The following is a 27,278-nucleotide window of genomic DNA, read 5'->3' as shown; positions in this document are numbered from 1 at the left end:
CCTGCTGTACCCTTTCAAGCACTTCACCCTCCGAACCTCCATCCTTACTCATCACACTACCCAAGTACTTAAACGTACTCACATTTTCCAATTCCTCACCATCCAACGTCGCTGTACATTCACTGACTTCACCCTCTCAAAGACCATCACTTTACTCTTCCCTACATTCACCTTTAGATTCCGTTTCTTACACACTCTCCGTAACTCATCCACCAAGCCTTGCAGCTCTCCTTCGTCTTCACTCAACAACACAGTATCATCTGCAAACAACAATACAGAGAGTTTCCAAACACTATCCTCTCTCACCAGGGCCACTCCAACATCCACCACCCTACCTTGTACCTGTTTTATTACCCCATCCATGTACAGATTAAACAACCATGGAGACATGACACATCCCTGTTTCAACCCAACTTTCAAAGAGAAAAATTCACTTAGTTCACCATCCACACTCACTGCAGCCTTAGCACCATCGTACATACTCTTCACAGCATTCAACAACTTCCCATCTACTCCATATATTCTTAACACTTTCCACAATCCTTGTCTGTCCACCCTGCCATATGCTTTCTCCAAATCCATGAAAGCCGCATACAACTCTTTCCCTTCTTTAGAAACTTTTCCACTAAAGATCTAAGAATGAATATCTGATCTACACAACCTCTTCCCTTCCTAAAGCCTCCCTGTTCTTCTCCAACTAATTTCTCAGTTCTTTCTCTAACTCTGTCAATAAGTATCCTACCATACACTTTTCCTATTATACTAAGAAGACAAATGCCCCTATGATTACCACACACTTCTTTTCCCCTTTTTCCTTTGTACAAGGGAATAATTATACCTGACTTCCAATTTTCCGGGACTCTACCTTCCTCGCAGGCCAATCTGCACATCTACCACATCCATTCTACTACTATCTCTCCCCCATGTTTCAGCATTTCACCACACACTCCATCAATTCCAAAACATTTTCTTACAGTCCCTCCACTTTACACTCAAATTCCTTCCAAATTCCTCATTCAGTCTCTTCTTACTCTTTCTTACTAATCATTAATATTATTCCTATTTATTATTATCATTATTATTATTATTTTCTCTGTAGATAAGTCCACAGTACTACTCTCTCTCTCTCTCTCTCTCTCTCTCTCTCTCTCTCTCTCTCTCATTATTATTATTAATATTATTATTTAGTGATAGGTGATGTAGTGTTGCTATTGGGTGTCTGCCCTTTCCTCTCCTCCACCCTTCTTTCCTTCCATCCTCTTCTGTCTTTCTTGCCCTCAGTCTTTCCTCGTCCTTCTGCCTACGAGTGACTTTACACTCCCTCTTCTGTCTTCCTTTCCTTCATTCTTTCCTCTTACTTCTGCCTGTGGGTGACTACACTGAATGACAAGCCAAATGGTTTCCTGTACACCAGGAAACCATTTACTACGCTGGGTGGCAACCATATAACCAAATTTTGGCGCCTGGTAGCTTAGTGGTTAATTACGGCTCTCCAATCGGATTGAGCCGGTGAAAGTTTATATCCAAGGAGTGGTTGGGGTTTATTGCTCATGTAAGGCCATTCAGGGTTGAGTGAGGCTGGTCACTCTTATCTTAAATGTCAAGACCAACTTGCATAGCCCCGGGCTCCTACGCTCCTCATGGGGCAATGAAGGATTGGATGATGGATGGATTATTATTATTTTTATCAATTATTCTTTTTTCTTCTCTCTAGGCAAGGAAATGTCCATAGTAGCACATTTTTAACCACCTCCCTCCCTCCCTCCCTCCCTCTCTCTCTCTCTCTCTCTCTCTCTCTCTCTCTCTCTCTCTCTCTCTCTCTCTTTAGGTGTAAATCATCCTGATTCTATTAAGGAGGTGCTGCTTGGCTGTGATGGGCTGGTAGGTGTTGGAGCCGTCAAGGGGGCGAACCAGGGTCTCTGCGTTCGGTTGCACGAAGAAAGCAATCGACTGGCGGGGGGACTGACGCCTCACCTCCTCCTCCGGGATTATCACGCGGTGCTCCTGGGAACATCATAGTCATCATTATTATTATTATTATTATTATTATTATGTGTGTGTGTGTGTGTGTGTGTGTGTGTGTGTGTGTGTGTGTGTGTGTGTGTGTGTGTGTGTGTGTGTGTGTGTGTGTGTGTGTGTGTGTGTGTGTGTGTGTGTGTGTGTGTGTGTGTGTGTGTGTGTACAGAATAAAGTGTGAAAAATGAGTGAGAGTGAGCGATAAAGTGTGTGAAAAATGGTGTGAGAATGTGAGTGTGAGACGCACAGCGAATGTAGAGTGAGTGTGAGGAGAGAGTTTGTGATATATGTGAGAGCGAGAAATAGTGTATGTGTGTGTGAAAACATGTGTGGAAAATGTGGATGTATGAGAAATTTTAAAATGATTGAAAAAAAGGGGGGGGGAGAGGTTGAGAGAAAGCAGGAAAAGTGAGCGTGTGAGAGAGGAATGTGTGAGAATGGATCGAGTACCGTATGTAAAAAAAAAAAAAAATGTTTGATAGAAAAAGTAAAGAAAGTTTGTGAATTAAGGAAGGAAAGAGTGTGTGGAGTGAGTGTGAGAACGGATGACGGATGACGAATGGTGATGATGATGATGATGATGATGATCATGATATACAAGACAGCGACGATTAATAAGCATGTGCAATCAGTAAAGTAAGTTCCCTTAATATTCGACCACTTCTACTCATGTCCTCAGCTGCCTAATATTCCTAAGCTGAGAGAGGCTTGGTATGGTTTCTCTGCACAAAGATGATTCCTTTTTCGATAATGCGTCACAGAAGGAAAGTGACGAACATACCTTAGTTGTGAAGTAGATGTAGTGAAATTATAGTCGACCTTTTGTCGCCATATTTATTTCATTTTTTCTAGTGGTGAGAAATAAATAAATATACGAATGAAATAAATAATGCCCAAGGTAAGCCAGTCCTCCAGAATCATGTCTAACGTGGCACCTGTAAAATGCAGTAGGGAATACAATAACCCAGTCAATTTATCTTGGAGCTAACTAACATAAATAAAATGTATACATGAAGAGATTAACAGAACCCTGCACCGTTGATCGTATTTCCCGACTGCCCTGAAGTGTGACAAATATAAAAGTAAATAAATCAATGTTTCTCGGAACCAGATAACTTTATTCCACTCTGGTTCCTATGACTCACTCTAAGTTGAATACAGTCGTCTGGCGTTCGCTGGAATAGAGAAGGGGAGAGAGAGAGAGAGAGAGAGAGAGAGAGAGAGAGAGAGAGAGAGTGAGAGAGAGAGAGAGAGAGAGAGGTGGGGAGGGGGTTATTCAAAACCATCATTTCATAATAACAACAGAAAAACTATTCAAACTTCCAGCCTACCGTGGCTACATATTTTCCACTTGTCCAGAACTGAAGAAGGTTCCCAGCGTTGACTACGATGGTCCCCGGGATGGGCGTGGCGTCCACCCATCGCCCTTCCACGTCACGCACCTAAATACATTATCCATCTAAAATTATCGCCCACCTTTACAAGGTGGAGCGATAATGTTTTTGCCCGCCTGTGTGTGTGTGTGTGTGTGTGTGTGTGTGTGTGTGTGTGTGTGTGTGTGTGTCTGTTCACATTATATATCATGAACGGCTTGACCTATCAACATGAAACCTTCAGGGTACAAAGATATGGCCAAAATTTTGGGCGAGTCCGAAAATGGGCACTCTGGGTCAATGTCAAGGTCAGCAAAATGGCTGCCAAAGGTCAACTTGTTTTTAACGCCCTCCTTTAGCACCATTATATCTCATGAACGGCTTGAGCTATCAACATGTATCTTTCAGGGCTTCAAGATATAGCCAAAATCTTGGACTTGGCCAACAGCAAAATCTGCAAGGTGATTAGCATTCGGGTCCCGAATGCTTTTCTTTCATTATATTTATCTACTGTAATTAGTAAATGGACCAGAGATAGTTATGCTTAAATAAAGAAAAAAAATAGAACCGCAGTTTGCATTTTTGGTGATATGTGACTTCCATGTCCCCTCTCTGACAACAGCTCATTCCTGATCTTGCTTTACGTAGCTCTGAGTCTCCTACTAGTTCATTCTTTTTTTCTCTCTCTTTTCTTTTTCTTTCCCATTTCTCCCACGTTTCTTTTTTCTCTTCATTCTCTTCCTCCATGCCCTTCAACCTTCCACCCTCCCCTTCCTTCCTTACCCTCCTAAGCTACCTATTCAGTGGGAACTAGAAATTCCACATTAAATAGTCAATAACGTCGTCAGATCTGACCTAACTAAACCGAACTTGACTTATTCAGTGCAACTAAACAATTTCCACCCGAAAATATCCATAATCTTATCCGACTTAACCGACGTTAATTCTCCCTGAACCGACTAACAAAATCATTTGTAAATCATGTCAAAGATAACCTAACCGACCTTGAAATATTTTTCATTAATATAAAGCTTAAAATAGTATGTCTCATGTAACCTAAACTAAGCTACATTAAAACAACCTAACTTCATCTACTAAAACTTTACCTAACCGAAGCTAATCTAACAGCATCTGCAATGATTTTATCCAATTCAACCTTATTTAATCCCACTTAATCAAACCAAACTTAACAAAGCATAACATGACATCATCTGACCAAACCCAAACAAACCTGGTGTTTTCCTATGACGTCCTTGTGGTGGTCACATAATGCATCTAACTGTGATTTATCCTCTCCTAAGTTAATTTATCCTAACGACCCATGAACTCATCTCATCTAACCTAATCCAGTCATACGTGGAGTCTTCCTAAGCGTTGCAAATGATCCTAATCTTACCTAATCCACAATCCTAAGCTAATATATCCTAATCTATGACGACCTTACCTCATCTAACCTAACCCAAGCAAACATGGAGTCTTCCTAGGTGTTGCAGTCCATCTTAATCTCACTTAACGCTACTTATCCTAAGTTAAAGCACTCTTATCCTGACCTCCCATGACCTCATCTCAGCTAACCCAATTTAAGCTGACCTGGAGTCCTCCCATATCATCCTGAAAGAGCAGTGTGATGGTGCCGTAGTCGGTGTGAGCACCACATCGGATGGTGTTGGGCGGAATGGTGGCGGGAACAGTGGGGTAGTAGGCCATCCGCAGCAGCGCTAGCGATTCACCACCGCTCTTGAAGAGCTCCTCCTGGGTTGAGGTGAAGAAGTATCGTTCCAGGTCTGAGAATGTAGTATGACTGGGGCTGTGTTTTAGATGGAATAGGAGGCTTCGTAGCACCTCTTCCTCAGAGATTTATTTTGCATATTACATCTAAGTATTCTTTAGTATGTTACTGATGCACAGCATGCCCGTACTAAATATGGATGAATAACATAGAACATCAAGGTGTAGAGGGCATAAGAAATCGCTAAGAGGAAGGCGCCACGAAGCGTAAGATACATCTTGGAATATGACTCTTAATCGGACCTACGTAAAGTTTTTGACATAAATGCTGATCGACCCCATAATTATACATAAAGAGAAAGCTGCAATGACTTTTGAATCCTAAAGATGAGAAATCAACAAAGTTTTTCAGAATATTAAGCAGGAACGTCATAACTTTTCGACTAAAATGTGGTGACATATTACGGCAAATGTTTTTGCGGGAAATCTAATATGTTCCCTGAGTTACCTGAAGAATTTTAATAACTAGAGAAACACAGCTAATTTTAAGAGAACAGATTTCTTTGGATGGCCTAATCCTTCCCTCCGCCAGTTCATTAGAGGAGGTTATGTACTCACCCGTGTCTATCTGTCTGTCTGTTGGTCTGGTTGTGGACAAGTGAATTCAAAAAGTTGTTATCGGATTTAAGTGAAGTTTGGTGGATAGGTGGACAGTGGGTCATTGAAGAGATTACAATATTAGATTTTGAGATGGATCCGGATCCGTACGTAGGAACAAATTATTATTATTATTATTATTATTATTATTATTATTATTTAGCGTCGACGTAGGTCTGCGCTTTCTCAGATCCTGTAACGTGGCAAAGCATCATCGCAGAATTAAAGAATTAACTGACTGACGCTGTGACACCAAAGAAGTATAGATCTGGTAGGAAAAAAGACTTATCACAATAAATTTTAAAGCTTATTGATGTTGAGGAAGGTATGCACTCTCTGGGTGCTTTCTAGTTCGCTATGTATTCGCCAAAATTTGGAAAGGCAGTCTCCTCTGACAGTATATTAGATTGTTATTTCTGAATAATGTTCCACTTAATGTTAACACTCCTCCTTTCACGAGGAATGAATCTCGGGTTTGGTGTAGTACTACTATTGAGTTACTGGTGGTAATGTTATTTCGAAGTTTTTAGTCCTAGTGAATTCCCTCGAAGAACTGGCGCTTTGGGGAAACAAAAAAATCGACCACTATCATCATCATTATTATTTTATTAATGACCTCCTCCGCGAGGTATATATTTTACCCCACGTTGGTTTGCTTGTTTGTCTGTCTGTCTGTCTGTCTGTATGTCTGTCTGTCTTGTATCAGGATTACTAAAAAAGTTATGAACGGATTTCCATTAAATTTTTTGGAGGGGTAAGTATGGCTCAATGGATAGTCGATTAGATTTTGGTTGTGATCCGGAATCATTCGTTTGTTTGTTCACAAAATATCTCCAAAAATTCTCAATGAATTTCAGTGAAATATTGTGGAAGGGTGGGCCATCAGCCAAAAAATAATTTACTAAATTTTGGGGCAGATCTGGATTCGGATCCGGATCGTACAGAATAATATCTCCAAAAGTTATCAAATGAATTTCAATAAAATTCTGTAGAAGGGTGGGTCATACGCCAAGAAAGAATTCTTTAAATTTAAAGGAGGATCCGGATTCGGATCCTATCGCACAGTATCTCCAAAAGTCCTCAATGAATTTCAATGAAATTTTGTGGAAGGGTGGACTGTGGGCTAAGAAAGGATCGATTAAATTTGAGGGCAGATCCGGATCCGGCATTGCCGGAGGCATGCGTCCTCTGAATGCTGCTCTAGTTGTTATTATTAACATTTCTGTTGTTGTTGTTGTTATTATTATTATTATTAAATAATAATAATAACAAGGGACGGGGGATGGAGTTATCCCCGTACCCTGAAGATTGGGTCTATGAATGTGCGTGGATGTAGTACAATTGAGGCTAAAAGGGAGGAGATTGGGAGAATGTTTGTGAGAAGAAAGTTGGATGTGTTAGCTTTGAGTGAAACGAAGATGAAAGGGAAGGGGGAATATATGTTTGGAAGTGTGAATGGAAGATTGTCAGGTGTTGATAGAGGAAGGGCAAGAGAAGGTGTGGCCTTGTTAGTGAGTCCGGAAGTGCAGCAGTGTGTGATTGAATGGAAGGAGGTGTCATCGAGACTGATGTGGGTGAAAGCGAAATTTGAACGTGAGTTGTGGGTGTTTGTGAGTGCATATGGGCCTGGTAGTGAAAGGGATGAACAAGAGAGGGAGTCTTTCTGGAATGATGTTGATGAGTGTCTGCAGAGTTTTGGAGCGAATGTGAATGTGGTAATGATGGGAGATCTGAATGCTAGAGTGGGAAATGTAGCAGTTCAAGGCGTAGTTGGTATGCATGGTGTGCCTGGAAGAAATGAAAATGGGGAACGAATGATAGCGATGTGTGTTGAGCGAGAGATGGTGATTGGGAATACGCTGTTTGAGAAGAAAGATATTTATAAGTATACATGGGTGAGACAGGAGGGTGGAAGGGTTGTTGATAGAGCCTTGATGGACTATGTGGTTGTGTCTAGGAATGTAATAGGAAGATTGTTGGATGTGAGAGTTCTGAGAGGGGGGGGGTGGAGGTATGTCTGACCACTACCTGGTGGAGGGAAAGTTAAGAGTAGGTAAGAGATGGGTGAGAGCTAGGAGGGTTAGGTGTGGCAGGGAGGTTTTGAAAGTGAGTGAGTTGGATAAAAGAGAGAAAAAGATAGAGTATCAGGAGAAATTGAAAGATGAGTGGAACGCAGTGAAAGATCGGGAAAATGGCAGTGTGGAGGAGGAATGGCAGTTGTTTAAGAGTGCTGTGGTGGAGCATGCAGAAGAGGTGTGTGGTGTGAGACGTGTGGGTGGTGGTGTAAGAAAAGGAAGTGAATGGTGGTGCGAGGAAGTAAGTATGGCTGTGGCTGAGAAGAGACGTGCATATGAAGTGTGGCTGCAGAGGAAGGATGAGATGTCATATGAAAGGTATAAGGAAAAGAGGAATAGAGCGAGAAGGGCTGTGCGTGATGCTAAAGTGGCAGCAGATGAGAGGTGGGGTAGGCGGCTGACAGAGAATTTTCAACAGAATAAGAAAATGTTTTGGAAGGAGGTGAAAAGGGTGCGAAAGGGAGAGTCTGGGAAGGAAGAACGAGTAAAAGCAGAGGATGGAAGGATGTTAATTGAGATGGATGCAGTAAGGAAGAGATGGGCAGAGTATTTTGAAAGATTGTTAAATGTAGAGGAGGAAAACGTGGCTGAGATTGTGGCAGATAGAAGGGTGCAAGGAATAAATGTGTTGGGAGAGTTGAATGATTCTTTGATCACGAAGGAGGAAGTGGAGAAGGCAGTAAAGGAGATGAAAACAGGGAAAGCTGCAGGTATGGATGGGTGTGCTGTGGAATGCCTGAAGGGTGGTGGAGTGACTATTGTTGACTGGTTAGTAAGATTATTGAATGTGTGCTTTGAGAAAGGTATGGTGCCAATTGACTGGGCAAGTGCTTGTGTGGTCCCGTTGTATAAAGGCAAGGGTGATAAGTATGAATGTACTAGCTTTAGGGGTATAAGTCTGTTGAGTGTTGTAGGTAAAGTGTATGGTAGAGTGTTAATTATGAGAGTTAGAGAGGGTACAGAGGGAGTGATTAGTGATGAGCAGTGTGGCTTTAGGAGAGGGAGGGGATGCGTTGATCAGGTGTTTGCTGTGAGACAAGTGTGTGAAAAGTATTTAGCGAAAGGCAAGGATGTGTTTTGGGCATTTATGGATTTAGAGAAAGCGTATGATAGAATTGATAGGGAGGCTTTGTGGACTGTTTTAAGATTGTATGGACTTGATGGTAGGTTACTAAAAGGGGTGAAAAGTTTTTATGTAAATAGTAGAGCGTGTGTAAGAGTGGGAAATGCTGTGAGTGATTGGTTTCCCGTGAGAGTGGGGCTGCGACAGGGATGTGTGATGTCGCCTTGGTTGTTTAATATTTACATGGATGGTGTTGTAAGGGAGGTGAATGCAAGAGTTTTAGGTGGTCTGAGTCTGGTAAATGTTGATGGAGGAGAGTGGAATCTGAAGCAACTGCTGTTTGCAGATGATACTGCATTGGTGACTGATTCAGAGGAGAAATTGAGACGGTTGGTAGAGGAGTTTGGAAGGGTGTGTGAAAGGAGGAAATTGAAAGTAAATGAGAATAAGAGTAAAGTGATGAAGTGTACGAGGTTGATAGATGGTAGGGGGATGAATATAGTTTTGAATGGTGAGTTGCTTGAGGAGGTAGATTGTTTTAAATATCTAGGGTCACATGTTGCTGTGGATGGAAGAATAGATGCAGAAGTGAAGTTTAGAATTAATGAAGTAGGAAAGGTGCTGGGAGGAATGAAAAAAGTGTTTAAATGTCGTTCGCTTAGAATGGATGTAAAGAGAAGGCTGTATGAGGGTGTTGTGGTACCGACTGCGTTATATGGGGCTGAAACATGGAATATGGGTGTAGCAGAGAGGAAAAGTTTGAATGTAATGGAGATGAGATGTCTGAGGAGTATGTGTGGAGTGACGCGTATGGATCGAGTGCGAAATGATGAAGTGCGAAGGAGAACTGGAGTTGTTCGGGAGATGGCTGGTAGAGTTGAGCAGAGGGTGTTGCAATGGTTTGGGCATATGGAGAGAATGGATAATGAGCGATTGGTGAAAAAGATAACTAGATCTGATGTGAGAGGTGTAAGACTGAGAGGAAGACCACGAATAGGATGGATGGACAGTGTGAAGAGAGCGCTGGATGCGAGAGGGATGTCTGTTGAGCAAGGAAGAGTGGCTGTGCGTGACAGAAATAAATGGAGAGAAATTGTGAATGAATAAGTGATGACGCAGCCCTGAGGGGATATTCTCCTGCTTTTGGTCTGATCAGCTAGTCAGGTCAGGTGCGGGTAAGGGGATGGGTCTGTTATGATGTGGCAGGGGTAAACCAGTTCTGCTGTCGGGCCCTGCTGTGGATGTCACTGCTTGCATTGCGCAGTTGACCCTTGTGCGGTGTGATGCGGTGAGGATCTGTCCGTTCTCCCCTTTGGGGCTAAGATGCGAATGAATGTGTTTGAATGGATGAGTAAATGAAGAGTGAGTCGTCCTGTCTCGGCTACCTCCCTTTCCTTGGGGGAAGCAGCCTTGGTATATAGATAGATAGATAGATAGATAGATAGATTAATATTGCTATTATTATTATTATTATTATTGTTGTTGTTGTTGTTGTTGTTGTTCTATCTATCTATCTATTGCCAGACGCCTCAATCCCGTTTGGGGTGACCACAAACAAATCGCCCCCAAGTCGCCCTGTCCCCCGCCATTTCACTGCCCTGCTCCCAACTCACACACCCCTCTCTCATATACCTCTCTACCCCATCCCTCCATCTCATCCTCGGCCTCCCCCTCCCTCTTCCCCACTCCACCTCACTCACATACACTCTTTCCCCAGTCTTTCACCCTTCGTTCTCTCCACATGGCCAAACCACCTCAGTGTGTTCCTCATAACGCTTTCAATCACATTCAAATCCACACCACAACTCTCCTTTATATCCTCATTCGTCAGCCTGTCTCTCCATGTGACTCCACAGTCTCTTCTTAAATAACTCATTTCCACTGCTCTCACTCTTGACTTGTGTCCTTCCAACAACGTCCAAGCTTCACTTCCATACGTTAGAGTTGGTATCACAATACTGTCATGTAGTAACTTTTTCACTTCCATGCTCACTTCCCTGTTTCTTATCACTGCTTTCAAAGAACCAGCAATCTTCCTTCCCTGCTGTACCCTTTCAAGTACTTCACCCTCCAAACCTCCATCCTTACTCATCACACTACCCAAGAACTTAAACGTACTCACATTTTCCAATTCCTTACCATCCAACCCCGCTGTACATTCACTGACTTCACCCCTCTCAAAGACCATCACTTTACTCTTCCCTACATTCACCTTTAGATTCCGTTTCTTACACACTCTCCCTAACTCATCCACCAAGCCTTGCAGCTCTCTTTCGTCTTCACTCAACAACACAGTATCATCTGCAAACAACAATACAGGGAGTTTCCAAACACTATCCTCTCTCACCAGGGCCACTCCAACATCCACTACCCTACCTTGTGCCTCTTTTATTACCCCATCCATGTACAGATTGAACAACCATGGAGACATGACACATCCCTGTTTCAACCCAACTTTCAAAGAGAAAAATTCACTTAGTTCACCATCCACACGCACTGCAGCCTTCGCACCATCGTACATACTCTTCATAGCATTGAACAACTTCCCATCTACTCCATATATTCTTAACACTTTCCACAGTCCTTGTCTATCCACCCTGCCATATGCTTTCTCCAAATCCATGAAAGCCGCATACAACTTCTTTCCCTTCTCTAGAAACTTTTCCACTAAGATCTAAGAATGAATATCTGATCTACACAACCTCTTCCCTTCCTAAAGCCTCCCTGTTCTTCTCCAACTAATTCCTCTGTTCTTTCTCTAACTCTGTCAATAAGTACCCTACCATACACTTTTCTTATTATACTAACAAGACAAATGCCCCTATGATTACCACACTCTTCTTTTTTCCCTTTTCCTTTGTACAAGGGAATAATTATAGCTGACTTCCAATCCTCCGGGACTCTACCTTCCTCCCAGGCCAATCTGCACATCTTCCACATCCATTCTACTAGTATCTCTCCCCCATGCTTGAGCATTTCACCACACACTCCATCAACTCCTGGGGCTTTTCCCGATTTAACTTTCTTCATTGCTTCCACAACTTCTGTCCTAATGATTTCTTTCTGTCTTCTTCTTGGTGCTCTTCTCATATTACCATTTTTTTAATTATTATTATTATTTATATTATTATTATTATTATTATTATTATTATTATTATTATTATCATTATCATTATTATTATTATTATTATTATTATCATTATTATTATTATTATCATTATGACATCAATTCTACCCAGTCCTACATTAATGAATTAATACAAGCTGATACAGAATTGTTCATACCCAGTCATCAATTCACTAAAAGATTTGACTCCCCAAAATGGTTTGATAGCAATTGTGTTAGAGCAACGACCCAAAAATCCTTAACATATAACTTTTACGGAAAATAAAAAACATCTGAATCGCTCAGTCAATTTAAAATTGCTAGAAACCATGCAAAAGCAATAATAACTCTCACTAAATCAAACTTTCTTCACAACCAAGCATCCAAACAATTAAATAATTCTAATAACAATGGAATATTCTTGTCAACTCTCAGTTCTTTCAATAATAACTTTAACAAGTTATCACCCATCCCTCTACTCAAATCTTCAGGTGGTAAGGCTATTAATGACCCTCGTGGTACAACGAACATCCTTGCCAGTACATTTGCCAGAAATTCTACCTTAGAGGAAGTCAGTCAGAACGTGCCTTTACTAGAACTTGACTTTTTCGAAATTGCTCCACTTAAGATACAGACTCGATACTTTTTATCCATGCTAGATAATTTACCAACCAACAAAGCTCCAGGTCCAGATGGAATTTTTCGATTTGTTTTGAAAAAGTGTTCCCCAGAATCAGTTTCTGTTCTAGCTAAATTGTTCATACTATCCATACGTACTTCTTCATTCCCTAATTCTTGGAAAGAAGCAATATCTTCCCAGATCCGAAGAATGGAAGTTCCTCTGACCCTCTCTGATTACAGACCAATAGCTATCACATCTTTTCTTGGTAAAGTATTTGAAACTGTATTTGATACGCACGTTGTTTAACATCTTGAATCCAACAACTTAATTAGTGACATATATTATGGTTTTTGATGCGAATGACCCAGGGCTGATATTCTTAGTCTCTTGACTCACACCATCCATCAGTCAATTTACCAACAGGGAGAAACTCATGCAGTAGTTCTTGATATTTCTAAAGCTTTTGACAAAGTGTTTCACCGTTCCTTGCTATCCAGACTCTCTTGTTAGGGACTATTATTTTTTGTTCGTCTTATTTCCTCATACCTCAGTTACAGAAAGATAAGAGTAAAAGTCGATGATTCCGATTTCCACTCGATTAACGCCGGTGCGCCACAAGGATCAGTTCTGGCTCCAACCCTATTCCTAATTCAAATTAATGATCTCTTATCTGTCACTCATAATCACATTCATTCATATGCTGATGCCAACAAGGATAGAAGGCCGGTCATCTAACCAAATATAATACAGCCTCTGACCTCTACACCTCGAAGCAGACAAAAAAAAAAACTGACTGTTGCTTTTATTCTTCTTCTTCTGGTTCTGCTGCTGCTGCTAGTTTACTTTTATATTCCATTCGCTAACTTTTTTTTTAAATTATCTTCTGCTGAGCGTTCAACAAAAGCCATCTAAGCTATAAATCAGGCAACATCTCTACTGAGTCGTTATTCTTCTGTAAATTCAGTGTTCTTCACAACAGACCACTTCCATAACCCAGACAATAACGAATCCTCGAATTATTAACACGGCTTTTTATTATGCATATTAAGAAATGGAACGGGGAACGCAAATTCAAGACAAATAATATTACCAGTCAACAGAAGGACTCATGGTCGTATGCTGAAACAAAATGTGGAGTACATGAGTCGCATGCGACAGCGACACAGTCTGGTATGCTTGAACAAACTGTGGATTCCACATTTGTGGTGTGCTACATTGCAGCTATATCTGAATGCCAAAATTACTGCGAAAAATGTGAAGCACATGAAGGTTCTTCAAAATCGTTCTCAGATACTGGTAATACTCGTATAATGAAATAATACAAAACCACTCTTTTCACACCATCACATTTACTAATCTTTTCTATGCCACAATTCAGGCGCCTGGTACAAGAAGGGCTTAACCACCACATCGGCCATTTTCTGTTCTTCACAGCAAACCCTTCCTTCACCCTCTCTTCACCATGTGGTACCCTTTTCCAATGATAAAGCAACCTTCTTATGGGCGGAAATAAGGTCGGGAGTCACGTGGCCCCAGGGTGTCGTGACCAAGGCTGGCTTTGGTGGCAGTGGGTTCAAGAATACCAGAATGTTTATCACTGTCAGCGATTATAAGATGGGCATCAAGGTATAGCTAGGTTATGGCCTGACTCTATATGATCCAGTGCCCATTTGGTTGTAGGAGGACCAGGAGGAGGAGTACATCCCCTTGGTCTTCTCTTTACCTAATACGAGTGCCCCAGTTGAGTCAGGCTTACAGAAGTGAAGCTTAAAGATTTGAGGGATCTCTGTAAATACGCTTCATATCAATTCCAGTGCTTCTTTGAGGATGTCTACAGCAGTCAGAGAGAAGAGGAGAGAAGGAGGGATGTTGGCTGGGAGAGAGAAAATCTGACTTGGACAAAAACTTCCTCATTTATTAACTTCCCACCTCACTCTCCATCACTCCAGTCAAGCATTACTGACCATGAGGGATTAGTAGTTGTCCATATTTTAAATATCTTCATTCGTATCCAGACCTTCATCTGATTATGGATTACACTTTCCAGTTCTAAATCTAAACCACTGGTAAAATTCAGACTTATAAAATTCATTAAAATTCATAAATAACTCAAAGCACGAGCAGATTTTTAAAGGTTTTTATCTTCTTACTAATGATGTTTTAAGGACACACAGTTCTACGTGTCAGTAACATTTTCATGAGGGTTTGGTAGGTAGGTGTGTTGAGTAATTGCCTATAAAATATTACAAAAATAATATTTTGGTGTAAGATTCATGTAATTGAAAAACACTCCACTAGTCGATTCAACTGATCTAATACATCATTAATATAGATATTTTATCTGCTTAACCTTAACTCGGCAAAACGGATTTGGTGGTTACGCCCTTCTAGTAACGGGCGCCTCAAGTGTGACTAAGCATACGATCAAACTGCAGAATACACTCGTGGAGCGTGTCGATCGCACAGATCTAGAATGACACTCTTTTTTATGTAAGCATGCGACCAGAAGTCTCAAATGCGTCTGAGTCGGTGAAGTGAAGCAGAGGATTTCTAAGGCTGGAACAATGGATGAAAGGATGTACGAGCTATTTAATGGGCTTTCTCTTGACAGTACTCCTACTTTATGCTTTTTTCCTCATGTCAAGGAGCCTTTTCATAATAAAATGGTAAGAAAAAGCATCACGTAATAAAAATAAATGTTAAGGAAGAAGTGATAGGTAGTCACTTAATAGGCTGGTATGGAAGAAGTGTTCAGAGCTTTTTAATATGATGAGAAGAAGATGCTGGGGAGTCACCTAACCTTATACGAGATTCTCCTGCCACCTCCAGTCTTACCAATAGCGATGGCTATGGCGGTGAGGACGTTGGATACGAGGGCCGAGCAGGAGGCGCGGAAGGTCTCCAATGCCATCCTCATCTCCGGCACCTCCTCGTCAGGCAACGGGTAGCTCATGTCCTTCACTTTAAATGCCTCACGCAGCTCCAGGAACTTGGGCGAGGCATCCAGCCTGCCGGGGAGGAAAGGAACGAATCAACTTATGACGTCCTCTGGTTCACACCTGACGTGGTGAGAGCAACTGTGTGTGTGTGTGTGTGTGTGTGTGTGTGTGTGTGTGTGTGTGTGTGTTTCTTCGTAGTAATTGCAACTCCACGCTCATCTGAGTGTGAACCCAATAGACTGCAGGCTGAAGTTTCCCTCCTCCCGCAATACTCCATCCTCCTTTCAGCAAGACAGGAAGGGAACTGAGGGACGTTTGCATAACTGAACAGCGTTGCCAGCTGGTCATATCTGTGCCATCACGTGAAGGCGTCCCTCTCCAACACTATTACTATGCTAAACAAACCACAACAGCTGCCCTGCACAGGCCAGACAAGGGCATGCGGCTCTGCTGTAGTTCATTCACTTTAACACCACGGAGATTTTAGCCTTCTTGCAACCTATGTCCCGCAGCTCAGTAGTAGAATAAGACAATGCTATGGTCCTGCTCCTTTCCTGGACACATTTTTGTGACTACCATCATATTCTAATGTAAACTATTGTTACAACTAAGCATTCAAGATGGACATATGGCAGTTGTACGCCAAATTAAAATAAAAATGGTATAGTGGAGACAATTTCTGATCCTCACACCACAAAAGGCGTCCCCCAAACAGATTAAAATCTGTCAGTAAGGAGAATGAAATCAGAAGGCGCCTTGGTAATGAAATGGGATATCATTTTTTTTTTTTTTTTTTACTCCTTCATTACAAGACACCAAACACCGTGTATAGCCAGCAGGATTGTTGGCAAGATTAACGCCTTGGATTGGTGTCACCTCCCCATTTTGACCTATTCTTGTTGCCACCATGAAGCTTTACTCAACTTAAGAGGAAAAAAAAATCTAGTACTACAGGGATTTGTGAGGGCTAGATCTACCAAGCCCCAGTTTGGAAAAGGAAAAAAAAAAGTCTCGAAAGCTGAATAAAATCGTCTGAAAATAGCAAGAATAAAATGAGAAAATAAGTAAGCGAGTAGAAATGGTTAGACTAGATCAACTCTCTCTCTCTCAGACGTACTTCTCAATGTCCACGGCTACATATCCATGCCTCTGCGACGGTCCCTTCTCATACTTCAGCTTCGTCTCCTTCCCGAGGCTGAAGAACTTGCTGGCACTCGATAACACCGCCTCCACCTGTCAACCCAGACGTCATCGTTAGAACACGGAACATAGAACACAGAAACATACATCACGGTTAAACCACACTTAGAACATAGAAGATAGAACATAGAACGCGGGCCATAGAACACAGAACATAGAATAGTTAGAACATAGAACGTAGAACTCAATTATAACATGCATCACAGTAAGAACATAGAACAGAGATTTACAGTTAAAGAGAATTAGAACTAGAACGCAGTTACAGCATAGAACATAGATCATGGTTGGAACACTCTACACGGTTAGAACACAGAGCACAGATGGAACACAATTAGAACACAGAAAACAGAACACAGAACATAGGTCCTGAGTTATAATTAGTGGCTGATAATACTAAATGGTTTGCTAGGAAAACAACTCTTTTCATCAACATACAAATACACATTTGAATGATGCTTGGGTTTGTAACGAAACTGGAACTAATTAAAAGGTTTTTATTTGAGTATGGTATCCATATTCGTAGAAGGAAATGTCCCTTTAAAATGAATTTTGTGGGCCTAGATGTTAACTGTATAAAAAACTATCACGTGTCATTTTTTTTTTTTACTTTATCTCGGAATTAGAATTCGGATAATGACGATAATAATAGTGGTAAACTATGTGGCTGGTTATCTAAAGACAAATGAGGCAGTAAAAGAGCATTGTGATATGGATGTGGAATCTTCTGATATATGATTTGGCCATGTGGAGAGGATGAAGAATGAGAGACTGACTGGTAAAGTCTACGTGAGTGAAGTGGAGGGGGAGAGGGAAGGGGAGACCAAGGATGAAATGGAGGGATGGAGTGGTGAGAGCTATGCGAGAGGGGGTTGTAAATTGGAGGGAAGGCATCCAAATGGCAGAGGACAAGACGACGTGGAGGTGATTTGTTTGTGGCCGTCCCTTACTGGATTACGGCGTCTGGCAATACATGGATAGATTGGCTGACTGATTGATTGACTGTACATGCATAGTAAGTTTTAGGCGTCAAAGAAATAAAGTCGTAAGGATATGGCAATAAGCATCGACAAAAAGAACACCAAGAAGAATCTATCTATCTATCTATCTATAGCCCGACGCCCTAATCCCGCAAAGGGTGGCCGCAGACAAAACGCCTCCAAGTCACTCTGTCACCCACCATTTGACTCCCCTCCCCCCAACACCCCCCCCCTCCCTCATATACCTCTCAACTCCATCCCTCCACCTCATCCTCGGTCTACCCCTCCCTCACCCTCCCTCCACCTCACCTACATACACCCTATTAGTCAGTCTTTCATTCTCCATTCTCTCCACATGTCCAAACCACCTCAGTGTATTTCTCCTAATCTTTTCAACCACATCCACATCTACCCCACAACGTTCCTTCACTTCTTCATTCGTCAACCTGTCCCTCCACGTCACTCCACATGCTCCTCTCAAGTAACTCATTTCCACTGCTCTCACTCTTGACTTGTTCCCCTCTTGCAAGGTCCTCGCCTCGCTTCCATACGTCAGGGTAGGGATCACAATACCATCATGCAGTGACTTCTTAACTTCCATACTCACCTCCCTATTTCTCATCACTGCTTTCAGTGTACCAACAACCTTTCTTCCCTGCTGTACCCTTTCACGTACTTCATCCCCCAAAGTTCCATCCTTACTCATCACACTACCCAAGTACTTGAATGCACTCACATTCTCCGTATCCTCACCATCCAACCTCACTGCACACTCTGTGACTTCATTCCTCTCAAACATCATTACTTTACTTTTGTTTACATTAACTTTCAGCTTCCTCCTCCTACACACTGTCTCAAATTCATTCACCAAACCTTGCAACTCCCATTCATCTTCACTCAACAATACTGTATCATCAGCAAACAGCAACACCGGAAGCTTCCAAATCTCACCCTCATTCATTAGGGCCAGCCCCACATCCACTGCCCTACCTTGCACCTCCTTTACAACCCCATCCATATATATATTAAACAGCCATGGAGACATAACACACCCCTGTTTCAGTCCCACACTGAGATCAAAGAACTCACTGAGCTCACCATCCACTCGCACCGTAGCCCTAGCTCCTTCGTACATACTCTTCACAGCACTGAACAATTTCCCCTCCACTCCATATATTCTTAATACCTTCCACATACCTTGCCTATCTATTCTGTCATAAGCTTTCTCCAAGTCCATGAAGGCAGCATACACTTTCCTTCCCTTCTCTAGATACTTCTCCACTAAACATCTTAGAGGAGAAAACCGAGGAGAAAAAAAAACCTCTTTGGAAATACAAAATATTAATAGATCATGAATTTTTTAGGTCAAAAGGGTTATTCATATTTCATTCTTGCCGCCTAAAAAAAAAAAAAAAAAAAAGTGTTATTCGGCTCAGGACTGACTTCTCGAACTGTTAGAGCTGCATGTAGGCTTCTTTAACTCCTTCACCATCACCTAAGCTGAATATAATCACTCGGTCGCAGGAAGAATAAACTGCAAATAATGTCCTCAGACTGAAGGGGACTAGGTCATCAATAAGAAATTGAACAGAGAGGCTGCTAGAGAGCGAGCAGCGAGGAGAACAGCTGTTAGGTGACACGTTGGAACCTTTATAAAAAAAACGAAAGAACGATGTAATACAATATATATCACGAAAGAATAGGTCCTACAACACTCCGAAGGCACCCAAAGCCAACAGTGGAGAAAATCGATGACCCCTTGTAAACTGGGGATCAAAATACTTAATAAACTGAGTGCGCCATGGTGTGAGCCATGTCCCTGGATTTTGACTGTCATTGATGGAACATCTGTAATTGTTTGATGTGATCAGTCTGCATCCCAAAGTACAAAGTGGAGTCAGCAATGATATAAAGATCACACGTGTACTACCGCCACCGCATGCTTCAAAAATTATCGCCAAAACCTGGATTTCGGTCCACACCTTGACGCTCTCATTTTTGAGAACACATTGCTCAGGTCTACTCCCGAGAAGGCAGGACTGGAAACAGCCGCCCCTCCTACTGGTGAACTGGAGGCCTTTCCTGAAAGAGAGAGGATGATGGTGAAGATGATGTTGAAAACAGTTACAGCCAATAAGTCAGAGTGGAGAAAGCTTTGCCACCCACCAACCCACCTGTTGGCTGGGAATGCCGTGGTTCTTGAGGTACACAAAGCCCACACCGGTCAGGGCCGCTCCCAGCTCATTGCCACCCGCTGGAGCTCATCCTCGCTCGGGCCCCCAGCAACACCCAAGTCTGCAGAAGAAGAAAGATTAGACTCTTGCCTATCGACTGCGCAGGGCTCATCTAGATGATCATTTTTTGCATAACTTTCCGTCTTCCCCCTACAACACTAGCGGCAACAGTCGAAGTTACATCCAGGTCCCCAGTTGTACATCTGGGTAAACAGGGACAAAGGGAAAATAAAATACGTCCAGCAGCTTGACTGATGCGAGATCTAACTCAAGTCCTTAAAGTAGCGAGTTGGATATCCTATCCAATGAACCGTCCCCCCTCCCCCCCACTCTCCCTTGCTCCTGAAGGAAGGTTTCTGCCGAGAATGTGGTAAAAACTTTATTCGAAACACAGGACAAAGAATTTGAAGTCAGTACCTACTTTAGGTACTAACTCATCTTTTGGAAGTCTCTCTCTCTCTCTCTCTCTCTCTCTCTCTCTCTCTCTCTCTAATATCCTTCATCTTCTTTCTTTCTTTTATGTGCAATGTAGGTGGTCCGGAATGTGTGTGTGTGTGTGTGTGTGTGTGTGTGTGTGTGTGTGTGTGTGTGTGTGTTTCCCAAATTAAACTAACCTCGTCTAACCTGACCAAACAAACTATAATGCATACAGATCGCACAGTGCAGCAACAATGAAGCCTGACATCCGCAAGTAAAACACCTCGACCTCATCATAATATATTTTAACGAGGGTCGATGAGATTAGTTCAGTTTCTAAATACACGTTTTCAGTCACTTACAACATAAACTCAAACTATATAAGAAACAAGATTGTGAAAGAAAAGGAGCCACTAACCTTGTTTTAAAATATTACAAGCTTAATTCCCTTGTTAAACCTGTCATCATTGGAACTGCTCAGTATTGTATTCCAGTTTACCCAGACGATTTTACTTTTTTGGGAGAGAGACATAAGAGCCTGAGTGTTAATGCAGTCACCAATAAACCTCTAGTGGTCTGTTCGCCATTGAGGCCGAAGCCCCTGATCGTTAAGGCACACACATATGTATATTTTAATTATTTTTTATTTGTTTTTCAATATTTTATAATATACCGGTATATTTTTTCCTTTTTCATATAACCCATAAAAATACCTAATTAAATAAAAACAAAAACTAAAACTAATAAACCTAAGAGGCAATTCTCTAACCTACACTAAATTCTAAAGATACAAATAGGTAAACTACACTAATGGGAGAAATACCTATACCTAGAGAACACCATCGACTGCAGATAATTAGGTCTGTTCAGACGCAAGAATATTCTTTAAAATCATTGCAATCATTCCATTTAAGCAGTAAAGGTTTAATTCTGAAAGTAATTCGCCTAAAAAGAGGTGTTAAGAATCTTTCCTAGCCTGGTACAATAAGGTTTTTATATCACCCTCTTTCTTAGTTATCTATCAGTTATTTAACTCTAAGCTATCTATCTCACCCATCACATTATTTGACCCAAAACTACCTCACCCATTGCAGCTTCTTTAACACTTGTATGTCTATTATATCTTTTTAGTAACGACATAGACTGAACAGATAACGTATAAGGGTATATTAACGTGTCAAATTAAAAAAATGGACTAGTAAGGATGAGTTGCCAAAGAGCCTATTATGCTTACGGTATTAAATTAACACACAATGAAAGGAGTAAATAAACTGATCACGTGACCGCAACACACACACACACACACACACACACACACACACACACACACACACACACACACACACATACACACACACACACAGACACACACACACACACACACACACACACACACACACACACAGACACACAGACAGACAGACAGACAGACAGACAGACACACACACACACACACACACACACACACACACACACACACACACACACACACACACACACACACACACACACACAGCAGCGGGGACATGACGGTCAATAGTTTAATTCCTACACTCCAAAGACCTAATTTTACAGCACAGTAACCAACAAAAGTAGTGTCGCTTGTCCTGCTCCTCTTTTCATGAACTTAGAAAATCAGGCTCGTAAAACCGCAGCGACCTACAGTACACTGATGACATTGATCCATAGATAAATAAAGTCATAAGTATTCACCCAGTTCCAGAGAAATGAAGTTCCTCTGATCCCTCTGATTACAGACCAATAGCTATCACATCTTCTCTTGATAAAGTTTTTGAGACTGTAATTAATAAGCTCATGGTTAAAGAATGAGAATGAAGTCGCCAAAAACTATGAAAGCGAAGCACCTCATGTCCAGTGATCGTTAGTGAGAGACAGGTGCACAGAGCCGCTCCACTTAGATGTGATCCCACATCTAGAAAAGCTATTGTCCGACCATCGTTTGAGGGCAGGGCCGCCGACAGCCATCACCAGACCCTGGGCAAGATTATCGACAGGGGGCCCCCCTTCCCCTGAAATCTGTGCTGAATATACGAGTATTGTACTCTTTGTCTAGCTAATGGTTAAAGTGCTCCCTAACCAGTGTGTAATGGCACATTGATGTCCTGCCCAAAGAATTCTGGTGTGCCATAGCACCTTCTCCTCCCTCTCTACAAAACAGCGATAATAACTACAAGGAAATTATAGTACATGTAGGCTATATTATGTAAAGAAAAATAAGAAATACTATTGTGTAATAGAAAGAAACAAATGAATACATTAAAGTTTCCTATGATTTCATGTATTCATGCAGTACTTTATATATGCAAATTGCACTCCACTTAATACATGATACATTTACATTTTCTTTCCACTTAACACTATCTTGGAGGTCTCGGGCCCCCCCTTCGGGCCCGGGCCCCGGGGATTGTCCCCATCTACCGCTTCCCCCTCTCTTCGTCCCGATTTGAACGGCGGGGCTTAACTGATCGTATCTTGACTTGCTGATTAAGACTTCTTGAACACTTTAATTGTTTTTCGTTTTTATTTTTTTTATTTTTCGTCTTTTATTTCGTGTATGTATGTATGTACAGTATGTATGTATGTAATAGGATAGATAGGGAGGTATGTACTCTAAGTAGGCAGGTAGACAGGTGAAAATCAGAGTCGATCATGTGGATGATGTGGAAAATCGTTGCTACCAATACAAAGCCGTGAGCCACTTCTGCAACGGGCTGCAGCATGCACTGAGCAAGTAAGCCGGAGTTGTGAACATTTGCTGTAAATATGAATGACGTACCATTGTCTAGCATATTGTATAATATTGTTATTAAATCTCATTGTAAATGATGGACGTCTCATTTACAGTCCCCTGACTCCAACAGATCCAGAGCCGATCTGTGGAGTGCTGTAACTCCCAAACTATTGAGATTTCGCAATATGCTGAATTAGGAATTTGCATTCAGTATCGTCTCCGGAACATCCCCCCCTGATTTTTGCTACATGTTTACTGAACACCCTGTATACTAATGACTGTAATTCTACATGACTATAATTATTATATACCATATTAATGCCTATCTGTATGTATGTGTATATGTATTTATGTATGTCTCAATCTACCTCTCTTCACAGACATCTTTACTTATTCTTAATGTTTCATTCTTTTTCTTTTAATATCAGAGTTTCGTCTCACGCAATGGTTCCCATCCTATAGTTCAACAATTCTTGGTTCAGGGATCCCCAGTTTCAGGACTTTGTGTTGGTCAGTATCATGCAAATGAAGGACCAATGAATACATTTGGTAAGCATGAGATGTTATGATTGTACGTTGATGATTCATGTATGACGGAGGGAGAGGATGTTACCTAAATTCATAAAATTGTTTACAACTTTTCAGCCTGTCCATAAAACAGAACAAGGCTTTGGCACATAGTATACTGAACACTGTGCTGCTATGACAAGAGTGAATGCAATAATTATATAAATGTGAAGAAAAACTACATTTCAAAATCAAGAGATGAAGCCGTCATTGGTCGGATCCGACAGCATAATGTTTTTACTTGTTTCTGTCCCAAACAACGTCTAACTTCCAAACAGTGATAGTAAATTACAGTAAGTGATAAGTAACCCATAACACCTAACTTAGATTCAGTGTTCAGTTACTCACCTAACTGGCCGAGGTCGACGATTGGGATGGTGGTGGTGTCTGGCTTCTTGCTGGACATGACTGGGGCCGCACTGAGGGTACAGAGTTTCATGAGATACGGAGAAAGATTAATGGATACACAGGTAGACAGAAAGAAAACGAAAGATCGACACAGAAAGAAAGGCAAGGAGAGATAGAAAGACTTAGTTACAGGGTATGTTAAACTTCGAGATAAATATATGGCTTTATATGGTGATGGTGGTATTTGTGGTGATAGTGGTAGCTGTGGAGATGGTTGTGGTGTGGTGGTGGTTTTGGTTGGGTGCAGTGGAGGTTGTGGTGATAATTAATGGTTGTGGTGGTAGTGGTGGTTGTGGCAGTTATAGCAGTAGTGATAGTTGTGATAACGGAGGTGATGATAAAAGTGGTGGTTGCAGTAAAGGGGATAGTTGTGGTAATGGTGATAGTTGTGGTGGAAATGGTGGTTGTGGTCATAGTGATAGTTGTGATGGTAGTGGTGGTTGTGGTAATATTGGCAGGTGCAGTAAGTGCTATTTGTGGTGACGGATACTAGTGGTAATTGTGGTAGTAATGGTAAAAGTGACTGTTGTGGTGGTTGTGGTAATTGTAACTGTTGTGATGGTAATGGCAGTTGTAGTAAAAGTTGTCGTGGTTGTGGTAGGTGTAGTAATAGGGATAGTTATGGTGGCAATGGTGGCTGTGGTAGGTGTGGTAATAGGAACAATTGTGGTGGCAGTGGTTGTTGTGGTAGGTGCGATAACAGGGATAGTTGTGGTGGTTGTGATAGGTTAGGTAATAGGGATAGTTGTGGTGGTAGTGGTGGTTGTGGTAGGTATGGTAACAGGGATAGTTGTGGTGATCGTGGGACGTACGTGTGGTGGCATTATGAGGGACATACCCGAGGGAAGAGAAAGGTATACAAACACATGCACACAGCTCTGAGAGTGTGGGCAGACTGATAAGGATTAGCTGTGCTCCATACGAAACATTTTACACATTCTGCCCTTTTACCCATCCTTCCCGTACCTGAACCTCTCTCCCTCTCTCTCTCCCTCCCCCTTCCTCAACATCTCTCTCCCTCCCCATCTTCCTCCCCTTCTCTCCCCTTCCCATAATGCACGAAGAACATTGGTGGTCACACAGCCTCCCCTCTCCACCTCCACATCGTAACAGACTCACAAATGGACTTAACCAGCAAACTATACCACTCTCTTTCTCACGCCGGTCAGACTGGTGGACTTAGTCAGTTTTCTCCTGGATATAAAGCGACTACAGCGGGGCGTATCATAGATGATTATAGGGCAAGATCGAGACTACGTAATGTAACGGGGGTGGGTGTTTACGACGGACCATTTTCCCTTTCATGCTAACTGTCACCTGAATATAAAGTTAAAGCAGAACCCGTCCCCTTAACTGCAGTTATTGCATGCATAAGAAAAAAAGGGTAATATAACGGCTAATTACCTTAAATTATATCTTGTTAAAGTCTAGGTTATAATTTAAAAAAGTACACACATTCTCCTGCCTACTTAGGACAACCACTACTAAAAAAATACTAATACTCAAGACACGGGTAAGTGTGGTGGGTGAGGTAGGGCTCAGAGGTAGGTGTGGCGAGGTGACTATAAGGCACGGTGTCTCCACCGAAACATCTGCTAGGGCCTTTCTACCGAGATCATGGTAGCACCTTACCCAGGCATTTCTTCTCCCAGCACCTGTGCCTTGGAATTTATTTGATTTACACTAGAAACATAATACTATATGTTATCCTAAGTTCACACTAATGAGTAAGTACAAATTACAGAATTGGCAGAGTACATATTATGGTATTTGTTTGAAAAAGTAGTAGGAAATAAAATTTTTATGAGCTAGAGTTACACTTAGATCAGGTAAGTTTACCCTTAAACTTCCAGTTGTTTCCAACGACCTGGAAAAAGTAAAGATTCTAACTTTTATTAATTTACCACTATGAGCCATTAATTAACTTATATTCAGTTACTACTTGGAATGTAATCACTAGTTATAAACTGGCATACAGGAATGATTCTGTACTAAAAACACTGCCACGACGGTGAACAAAGGCTATTTCCAGGTGGCCGTTCACTTCATTTCTCTTAATCACTTCACAGATTATGCTAAGACTACTTTTGGCTACATTTAATGTGTCCATGAGGAATATGCGTGTGAGTACTAACCTCTCTAGGGGGTCAAAATAACCTACAGATCCACGGGGAGTATGAGTGCGAGAAGGATCCCTGGTCAGCACTCATTCTGCTGCCTGCCTCCACACTGACAACATCTCCTGCTCCTGTCTTGTTTCAACAAGGGTAACAGCTCTCCGGTTCGCCGTTGATCGAGCTGCTCTGCCCTTCTTGTCTCTCGACAGTGCTTTGAGGTGTTGTTGCTGTCGTTGCTTGCCGCCTTCATCCTGACCACGCCTTGGTCTCCAGCCACTGTTTGTGTACCGGGGTGCTCACGCTTGTGCGCGCTCGCCCTTCGGTGGTTTCTTTTTGCCTCTTACTGTATTTCCTTTCTGGCTCTTAGTGTTCCCCTGGTACGTGGTACGAAGCCGAACCCCGCGGTTTCCAGGCGCAGGCCTGGTACACAAGGGGGCCCCGTAGTCGGGGTGGTTATAGGAAGCTGCAGGGGTGAGCCAAAACTTTGTTTAGGGCTAGGGTTAGGCAAGACCTTCGGGGCTGTGGTAAGGGCTGCCGCGTCCTCCGCTAGCGGAGGGGCAGATTCCTGCCACAGTAGGTAGGCTTCTTCCTGCGTTTCTGTGTGCCTGTTCTGTGTGTTTGTGTGAGTGTTAGTGTGGGTGTTTGTGCCTGTGTGTGATGACAGGCAAGTCGAGGTCTAGGCCCCCAGGGCCTTCGAGGATTCCTATGCCATCTAGGATCCAGCTGCCTGGTTCATCTGCTCGCGTCCCCTATGCTGGAGGTAGGGTTGAGACGGTTCCTGGGGTCTTGGGTGGGAGCATTGCTGCGGTCGCCCATCCAGCTGCTGTCTCGGCCCAGGGTGTCTTGACCTCGGTAACCCATCCAGCTGCTGCTAGAGGCCAGGAGTTTTTCTCTACTGGAAGGAAAAGGGAGCGTCGTGGATCAGGGGATAGCTCGACTGTGTCTGCTGGCGGTTGTGCTGATCCGGAACATCCAAATTCTTGCTCCTCTGGTTCCTCTACAGCACCACGGAAGATAGCTCGCCGTC

General features: G+C 42.2%; 1 protein-coding gene across 1 annotated transcript; it reads right to left on the bottom strand.

Moving 5' to 3' along the window:
- Nucleotides 1-1,824: 1,824 nt before the first annotated feature.
- LOC145391452 (uncharacterized) lies at nucleotides 1,825-26,501 on the bottom strand. The gene is made up of 8 exons (XM_080266065.1): nucleotides 26,398-26,501; nucleotides 24,075-24,145; nucleotides 19,931-20,010; nucleotides 16,697-16,812; nucleotides 15,476-15,648; nucleotides 4,980-5,173; nucleotides 3,348-3,458; nucleotides 1,825-2,004 (listed from the first exon to the last, which is right to left on the bottom strand). Exons 1-8 carry the CDS (start codon nucleotides 26,499-26,501, stop codon nucleotides 1,825-1,827), a joined length of 1,029 nt encoding a protein of 342 aa, XP_080122191.1.
- Between the last annotated feature and the right edge of the window lie 777 nt (nucleotides 26,502-27,278).

This window comes from Coenobita brevimanus, chromosome 18 (assembly GCF_032717465.1).
Source record: "Coenobita brevimanus isolate Jiangsu-jjx chromosome 18, ASM3271746v2, whole genome shotgun sequence".
NCBI classification, from domain to species: Eukaryota; Metazoa; Arthropoda; class Malacostraca; order Decapoda; family Coenobitidae; genus Coenobita; species Coenobita brevimanus.
The sequence above is the reverse complement of the archived record's forward strand: the minus strand, read 5'-3'. Positions and strand labels throughout refer to the sequence as shown.